The sequence below is a fragment of the Notolabrus celidotus genome, chromosome 10, assembly GCF_009762535.1.
Source record: "Notolabrus celidotus isolate fNotCel1 chromosome 10, fNotCel1.pri, whole genome shotgun sequence".
Classification (NCBI taxonomy): Eukaryota; Metazoa; Chordata; class Actinopteri; order Labriformes; family Labridae; genus Notolabrus; species Notolabrus celidotus.
In genome coordinates, this window is record NC_048281.1 from 15,823,477 (window position 1) to 15,832,879 (window position 9,403).

Here is a 9,403-nt window from a genome sequence, read left to right on the forward strand (position 1 = left end):
CACAGGCAGACAAAATCAAGACTAACAAAACACGGTAGACAAATCAAGACTAACAAAACACAGGCAGACAAATCAAGACTAATAAAACACAGGTAGACAAATCAAGACTAATAAAACACAGGTAGACAAATCAAGACTATCAAAACACAGGCAAACAAAATCAAGACTAACAAAACACAGGCAGACAAAGTCAAGACTAATAAAACACAGGTAGACAAATCAAGACTAATAAAACACAGTTAGACAAATCAAGACTAATAAAACACAGGTAGACAAATCAAGACTAATAAAACACAGGTAGACAAATCAAGACTATCAAAACACAGGCAGAAAAAATCAAGACTAACAAAACACAGGCAGACAAAATCAAGACTAATAAAACACAGGCAGAAAAAATCAAGACTAACAAAACACAGGCAGACAAAATCAAGACTAACAAAACACAGGTAGACAAATCAAGACTAACAAAACACAGGTAGACAAATCAAGACTAACAAAACACAGGTAGACAAAATCAAGACTAACAAAACACAGGCAGACAAATCAAGACTATCAAAACACAGGCAGAAAAAATCAAGACTAACAAAACACAGGCAGAAAAAATCAAGACTATCAAAACACAGGCAGAAAAAATCAAGACTATCAAAACACAGGCAGAAAAAATCAAGACTAACAAAACACAGGCAGAAAAAATCAAGACTATCAAAACACAGGCAGACAAATCAAGACTAACAAAACACGGTAGACAAATCAAGACTAACAAAACACAGGCAGACAAAATCAAGACTAACAAAACACGGTAGACAAATCAAGACTAACAAAACACAGGCAGACAAATCAAGACTAATAAAACACAGGTAGACAAATCAAGACTAATAAAACACAGGTAGACAAATCAAGACTATCAAAACACAGGCAGACAAATCAAGACTAACAAAACACAGGCAGACAAATCAAGACTAATAAAACACAGGTAGACAAATCAAGACTAATAAAACACAGGTAGACAAATCAAGACTATCAAAACACAGGCAGAAATAATCAAGACTATCAAAACACAGGCAGAAAAAATCAAGACTATCAAAACACAGGCAGAAAAAATCAAGACTATCAAAATACAGGCAGAAAAAATCAAGATTAACAAAACACGGTAGACAAATCAAGACTAACAAAACACGGTAGACAAATCAAGACTAACAAAACACAGGCAGACAAATCAAGACTAACAAAACACAGGCAGACAAATCAAGACCAACAAAACACAGGCAGAAAAAATCAAGACTATCAAAACACAGGCAGAAAAAATCAAGACTAACAAAACACAGGTAGACAAATCAAGACTAACAAAACACAGGCAGACAAATCAAGACTAACAAAACACAGGCAGACAAATCAAGACTAACAAAACACGGTAGACAAATCAAGACTAACAAAACACGGTAGACAAATCAAGACTAACAAAACACAGGTAGACAAATCAAGACTAACAAAACACAGGCAGACAAAATCAAGGCTAAGCTGTATTTTGATATGGGTACATGTCTGATTTGTTTTTAACCAATGTTTGATGTTTTGAGTGGGTAGTTGTGTTTGATGTGTGATTGCAACTTGTTCCAGGAATGTGTTCGTCTTACGGATAACACCATCTGACTGAATTTAGTCCTACGCCTAGGTACACTACAGTCTCCCCTGGTTAGAGCTCTAGTTCTCCGTCAATCATTGTTTTTTTTCTGGATGAAGTCACTCAGTTGCGGGGGGTCAAGACTGTTTAAAACTTTAAAGATTAGAAAAACGTATTAGACTTTTTTAAAATATTACAGTCATGAAAATGAAAAGGTTTCCTATCTAAAATTTTAACAGCCTTCTTGAAGAGAGACTTGATGGGTTTCAGAATACATTCTGTTGCATGCGTCCAAGTTGAGAAACAGTCATTTATGTGTGAGAATATCATGGCATGCATATAGACTTTAGCTGTCTTGGAGGTCAGGAAAGGTTGTATATGATGGAAATTTGACAGCTAGTAGATTTGTAGCATGTTGATGAGGTGCTGTACAAACATTGTGTGTCATTTCAAAGGTTTTAATCAGTGACAAATGTGTTTGTTTTCAGCTACTGGTGCCACTGCTGTTTACCCCATCGACCTGGTGAAGACGCGCATGCAGAACCAGCGCTCCACAGGCTCCTTTGTAGGAGAGCTGATGTACAAGAACAGCTTTGACTGTGCCAAGAAAGTGCTGCGTTATGAGGGCTTCTTCGGATTCTACAGAGGTAATCCTTTATGTTTTACAGCACGCTGAAGGACTCTGAAGTCTGTGTGTAGCCTTCAGCATGTGGGTGTCGTGCAAAACAAACCATCTGATGGGAAAGCATTAGGATTTGCCAGCATGCTAATATCAGCAGCATGGCTTGCTAATTGATACCAGAAACCTTTGCCCTCCCTGTTCAGCAGCAAATAAAGCAGCACCCAGGGGTCGCGTTTTCATTATCTCCACTCCTGGGAGAGCTCTGTGAGGAAAATGACCAGCGGAGTCATGTAGTAGCAGCAGTGTCTGATCTGGCTCTGTACTCAGGGTGATAATGGTGCTGAAGGCTTGTGATATACAACACTTCTACCACCAGGCTGCTCATATGAAGGAAGTCAAGACTGCCATCTACTGCTGCCTCCACCACTGCAGCTCTGATCTGCCTCCTTCCCTCCTCTTTTGCACATGATAAGAGGGTGATTTACTCCGAGACAGACACGCTCGGCTGTTTTCTGGCTGCATACCAGAAGCAGTCACTCAGCAGCTCCTTCAGAAGTTTATCTGGCTTGATGAAGGACAGGCAGTGAAACAGTATGGCGGTTATCGCCACCGTAGCACCCACCCCTCGCCTGTTCCCTGATCTTGTCCGTGACCACACAGCTCTCTCTGTTCCCCACCAACAGTAGATCAGGGCCTCAACAATGCTGATCCCATACGCACCAGCAGTGTCATATTTTTGCCCTTTTTTTTGTTCAATTTCAATGGGACTTTTGTGTTTTTGGTGCATCAGATGTATCAGCCCCATCTGTAAATATTTATGGGTTTGTTTTACACTCACAAGAACCCTGCAGCTCACATTGTTCCGGCTGTCAGTGCATGTATCCATTTGGCAGAGATAAAAAATGTGCATTCATTTGGAGCCAGACTTTGTCTCCCACACTGTCAGGTATTCTAATGGTATCTATGAATAATATTTTGCAGGTCTCCTCCCGCAGCTCATCGGCGTTGCCCCAGAGAAAGCTATCAAACTCACGGCAAGTCATTCCACTGTGTAGCTAAGAGTGTTCCAAAAGTTGCTCTGACTGATTCACTGTGAATGAAAAACATGCACAGAGCGAAGGAGAAATGCACTCTTCGCAATCAAGATGCGACAGCAACCACAAGTTAACAATAATGCCCTGCTATCAGGATCAGGATTGTGTCTCATCTGCCTTTTTTTTTCTTCTTCTTCATTTCTCTCTTTCTTTCTTTCTCTTTTCAGATGAATGATTTTGTCAGAGACAAGTTCACCACACAAGATGGTACCATCCCTCTGGTAGCAGAGATCCTTGCTGGTGGATGTGTAAGCATCATTTTAGAGATATCTTAAACTCAGTGTGAAGATGAACTCAAAACCAAGTAAAGGGACACCTGAAAGATGGAAAAATATCCATAAACATATATACATAATAAGTCTTTAAAACAGATAAATACTGTAGTAATTGTTGCACCCAAATTGAAACCTTATGAAGGTTAATACTTACAGTTCTTACTTATTAAATCCGTTATGCTCACTTTTAAGAAAGATAAGTATTATTTTAACAGAAATCCACGTCTTAAGAAGTATTTTAAATGCAAAGCACACACTCTCGCTCAAAGCTACTTAGTAAATATTTATGACATTAATGTTCATGCCCCTGAAGGCTTTGAAAGTTACCTCCTTACAGGGAAAAATCTAACCACTGTAGGGGGTGGAAAAAGTAATCAGATCCTCTATATGACTGTTTATAGAAGAACTGCAGCAAATAAACACAAGCGATTAACCAAAATGTTTTGAAAGAAAAAAATATTTATAAGAACTCTTCTTAAAGTTTTTATAACTAGATTATTATTTTGCATTTTTTTGGTGTAGTAGGACAGATTAATAACATTCATAAAGTTATATGAACTCAGCATTTCCATATGAGTGAAAGATGATAATCTCAGCTGCAGTTTAAACTCTTAAGTGTAGTAGACTTAAAGGGAGTGAAATATAATGTAGCATGAATTGGGAATACTCAAGTACCTTGTATTTGTAGTATTTGAGTTTATGTGTTAAGTTATATCGCCAGAACACAAACAATTAAAAGGATTTCTTCATGAGTTAATGATGAACCTGCAAAAAAAAATCAACAACAAATCAGAGCTACAAGATTAAGCAAGTGACTTCACTGATGAGCCTGTTTTGTTTCAGCCAAAGACACATTTTAAAAACATTTTAAGCTTTAGGACCTTAACCCTGAGGTTTTTCTGTCTTTTGCTATAGTGTGTGCTTCTTTCAAGCACATTCTCAGTACATCTAGTCAAATATGACAGCTTGGTCAGTGGCCCAGCTTCAGCTTCAATATATGATGAGATTAGTAAATACCACTAGAGCATCAGTTTGGCACCTGCAGGCATTGGTGGTCAGGTTAGCCACAATAAATAGGCAACACTCAGTTAGACATTAAAAATAAAGCAGTTTAGGAAGGACATATGGAGACGCATCATCTGGTTAGATTTTCAAATATGGCTTGAGAGCAAACATTACACTTTTTTTGTCTACATCTAACTCATTAAAGTAATTTGTGTGCAAGATTATAACTAGTCAAACAATCTTTGGTTCCCTGTTTTGAGTTCCCTAAAGACAGAAGTTAACAATCGTACCTCAGTTATGTCATTTAGACATGTTTTTCATCTAGGGTTGATTTTTAATCTCTTAAATGCAGAGCTAAAGCAAAGATGTAATTCCTTCACTCTGCCAGCTGTGCTGAAATTTAACAGGAGGCCTCGCAGCAGAGCCTGCAGGTTGCTCTGAAGAGCGGGGTCTGTGGGGTCGTGCCCCCTGTCAGGGTGTAATTGTAGGAAGAGGCCCTGGAGGGTCCTGGATGAAGCTGGGTCTAGCTCAGGGTGATTGAGTTTGACAACGTTATACACACCCGAGGCACGGTCGCACTGCAGGTTTGCACACAGGATAACGAGGATGTTTCCGATACATGTGTTTGACACCTAAGAATATATTCCATATTTGACCTGCCTGTATCCACACTTATGTATCTATGATTCAGGAAAGATCCTTCCTTCATTTCAGTCAAGTTTAAAGTCTAGTTATGAAGACTTTGTGAAATGCATCCATCAGAGTGGAGAACCGAAGAAGATAAAAGAGAAGGAGTGCATCAATCTTCAGAGCAGCGGATATTCCCCCTCCACTTTGAAAATGACTAAATGTGCCTGAGCTTTTTTTAGCCCTTTGCTCGGATGTTTACAGATAAGACCCCTGCCCTGTATGTCACCAGCAGCCATCCTGGGGCCTGATTCGATTTGGGGCGGGTGATAAATGTGCCTGAGTCAGAGGGTGCCGAGCCCTCGGGGCATTGCCTCTCTGTACCCCGAGCCGTCCGGGTGATTCAGCGCTCTCCCCTGGGAATGGGGGGTGAATTGGGGAAGTGTGCGGGGCGAGGCCAGGCTGGGCCGCTCACCCTGCCACAGGAGGTGCCTCGGGGGGAGGCGAGGGGGCAGAGGGCCGCTGCCAGGGTCAAGAGATTCCCGACCATGAGCCGAGGCTTCTACTCGCCCTACGCCTGCTCTGTCTGACCCTGGTTGTTCTCCTATCAATGCCTCCTCTATCAAGGCCGCGCTCTCACTTGATGGAAACAGATCAGGGGGAAAAAGTATCTTTTGTGCTGATGTTTACGGAGATAATGTGAAATATTTTAACTTTAAAGGAATGCTCACACATCATTAACTTAGCTCAAAGCTCACCCTTCATTTCAGTCTTTAAAAACAGAACCTGGTGCTTTTAAACCCACTCTTCTGCGCTTTCTTTCTCTGTTGTTTCCTGCAGGCTGGAGGTTCCCAGGTGATTTTCACCAATCCTCTGGAGATTGTTAAGATCCGTCTGCAGGTGGCTGGAGAGATCACCACAGGGCCCCGGGTCAGTGCCCTGAATGTTGTGAGAGAACTGGGCTTCTTTGGCCTCTACAAGGTAGGTCAGCACCTCTGCAGCTCCATGACGTCTGCAACAGCAACCTCTACTCACTGACATACAAGGGCAATGAAAGTTCTCTAATGTTCCTCGGACAAAATTCTAAAAACATACTGATCACAACAGTGCATGTCCGGACAATGGAAGAAGTTTGGCAGAAGAGTTTTATTTATCTAACATTTATCTCTACAAATCATGAAGAATGTACATTTAAGGAAACAGTGTAAAATTTTTTAAAAAAAAGTAAAATCTTGAGAGGTTGTTTGTTTGATTGACAGTTACCAAATAGTGTCACTTTTAATAAAAGAAAGACACGAATTGGAAACCTCACAGTTATGTTTGAAAAAATACATTACAAATATTTTTATAATTAGCTTTCATTTAATTTTGCTTTTGCTGACAAATAATCAACTTGGCATTGATGCTCTGTGGTTACAATGCAAGGACCTTCATGTAAAGTAACACTTACACATTAACTGAAGTTAGACAGCACATGGAAGTATCACCGTCCATGTTTTATTGTTCTAAATAATATTGCATTATTTTTGTATTATTGCATTAATGAGAAAAAAGTTGAAAGCTCCTTTCTGGACTTTTTGCCTGCTTTAATCTGGAAACAGACTGAAATGAACAATGATGCCTCTGTATGACCTCAAGGAGCATAAGACACCATCACCAACAAGACTGACAATGTCTAAATTGTAATTGTTAATGCCTTTAACAGCTGCAGGGGGATGTGTGTCAGACCAGATGATTGACAGCACACTAAGGAAGAAGCTTTTTTTTTACATTTTAAGACAGCAAGTACTCTCATTGAGAGTGAAAACACAGCACGTTGTCAGAAAACACGACTTGCTCGTGTACAGGATAAGATGGGCAATGAGATAAGAGGAATTATTATGACTACAGGGGGCACCAAAGTCAACACAAACAGGAAGTTCCTCAGAGGAGCTTTAACCCTCCTGTTACAGGTCAAATTGACCCATTTTAAAGTTAAAACATCTAAAAAGACATTGTTAATAAAATGAAACAAATTCTAAATATTAAGTAAAATAAACAAAAAAGTAATGTAAAACTACTGTGTTTATATTTAGGTCTTTCCAATGTACATTAAAAAAAAGGTTTAACGTGAATTTCATTAAAAATGTGCGAGTTATCCTCATTAAACCATGATCTGTGAGAATTAAAGAACTAAATATTGATTTAAACAGTTATTAATGTAGTTAATAATGAGATTAAGTTGACCCAGGAACATCATTGCTGTTCCTGAGAAACAAACATAACAGGAGGGTTAAGGAGCTGAAGCTACAGTTACGGACCTGCAAGAAATCTATATCTATGGTGTACTAAAGAACTGGAAATATTTCTATACTTCACATGCAATCTTGCAAAGAAGGTGCAATGAATAATCATGCACATATGTACAAATGTGAACTGTTCGGACTAAAACTAATTTATGAGTCAGCCTGTTTTGTGCAACAGTTGAAATGAAAAACTAACTTCACAAGGAAGGAATTTATAGTGTTTCTTCAATGTGCTTTAAATTAGTCAATAGTGTAACATTTTGTTAAGTTATTGATTGTGAGTTGGTGGTCTAAAGTTCAATGGGTATCATGAACTGTACCTTATGCATTCACCAAGATTATTGAGATCTAGGTCAGTATTTTTCCATAAATCTGCTGCTAAACAATCAGCAATGAACATAAGACTTCTTTGCAGTTTGCCTATGCTTTTCTGTGAGCGGATCATACTCTTTTTCATTGAGTACATTTATAGAAAATGAACCAGTTTTAAAAAACATTGTAGCAAGTAAAAAGCACAAAGTTTATCTTTGAACTGAGAGATGTCATTCATTTATTTCTTCTTCTGTCTATAAACATATGAGGTTTGTTTTCGCTGTAATGTTGGGCAGATGACACACTGCTGTATCTGCATGAGTACACAGACATAATGAAGATCAGGATGGGGAATTTAAACATCAAACACTTCTTTTAGTCTAACTGTTTGCACTTTTCAACAACAGTGTTAAACATGTAAAGGAGTTGTGGCCAACATCTGACAGCAAATTAGTGAAGCATTACGCTCTGCTACTGCTCCTTCCAGATCCTTGCGGCTTTACTTACAGCTCCACTCATGTGTTCATACTCCATATTTTAATGAGGAGCAGACAGTGTGTGGCTTGTTAAAGAAGGAAAAACGCTAAACTCTCTTGGCAGAAGAAGCCAGCACACCGCTGTCCATGGCAGCCCTGTGAGTGTGTGTGTGATGGATCTCTCCTCTGTAGGCTTCAGCTCTGCCTGGGGCTCTATGGCTCCATCATTAACATTATACCCCCCTCCCCTGTAGGTTTGAAAGACAGCTCCCGGGGTCCATTTATCCTGGGACAAACCTCCGCTGCTCATGATGTATTTCTTTTAAAGTGTTTTTTTTCTTTTAGGGAGCCAAAGCTTGCTTCCTGCGTGACATCCCCTTCTCTGCCATCTACTTCCCTGTTTATGCCCACACCAAGGCCAAACTGGCAGATGAGGATGGAACACTGGGGGCATTGCAGCTGCTCTCAGCTGGAGCTATCGCAGGTAAGAAACATCTGGAAAGTGGAGCATCATGTTGAGTTTTAATCGAGAGACTTGTCACATTGAAATACACTAGCTGTATATACATGTAGTGCTTTTGTTGACTATACATAGATGCTATACAGCTACACCCATTTTAAACCCTGCATGATGCTGCAGCAGGGATCTCAGGATGTGACTTTGTCTGTGCTTCATTACGTCTGTTGTGAATCGTCTCCTCAGGTGTACCAGCAGCTTCACTCGTGACCCCTGCTGATGTCATCAAGACCAGGCTCCAGGTGGCGGCCCGGGCTGGCCAGACCTCATACAACGGAGTCATCGACTGCTTCAGGAAGATCCTTAGGGAGGAAGGTTTCAGGGCATTTTGGAAGGGGGCGGCAGGTAAATGCACACATATACATTCAACAGTTTTATAAGTGGTTTCATGTGTTGGAACAAGGCTCCATGTGTTCGCCGTTACTGTAGATTGAAATCCAGTATTGTAATCATCAAACTATCTTCCATTAGCTCGCGTCTTCAGATCTTCGCCACAGTTTGGTGTCACCCTGGTGACCTATGAGCTGTTACAGAGATGGTTCTACGTTGACTTTGGAGGACAGTAAGTA

General features: G+C 40.0%; 1 protein-coding gene across 2 annotated transcripts in view; it reads left to right on the forward strand.

The window, feature by feature from the left end:
- LOC117820481 (calcium-binding mitochondrial carrier protein Aralar1-like) overlaps positions 1-9,403 on the forward strand; it is a 30,500-nt gene that overhangs the window by 20,426 nt on the left and 671 nt on the right. For both annotated transcript variants that reach the window (XM_034694260.1, XM_034694259.1), the window contains exons 11-17: positions 2,110-2,268; positions 3,225-3,277; positions 3,505-3,585; positions 6,085-6,225; positions 8,663-8,801; positions 9,021-9,179; positions 9,306-9,396. In XM_034694260.1, the coding sequence (XP_034550151.1) occupies positions 2,110-2,268; positions 3,225-3,277; positions 3,505-3,585; positions 6,085-6,225; positions 8,663-8,801; positions 9,021-9,179; positions 9,306-9,396 (823 nt within the window). The remainder of the gene's footprint in view (positions 1-2,109; positions 2,269-3,224; positions 3,278-3,504; positions 3,586-6,084; positions 6,226-8,662; positions 8,802-9,020; positions 9,180-9,305; positions 9,397-9,403) is intronic.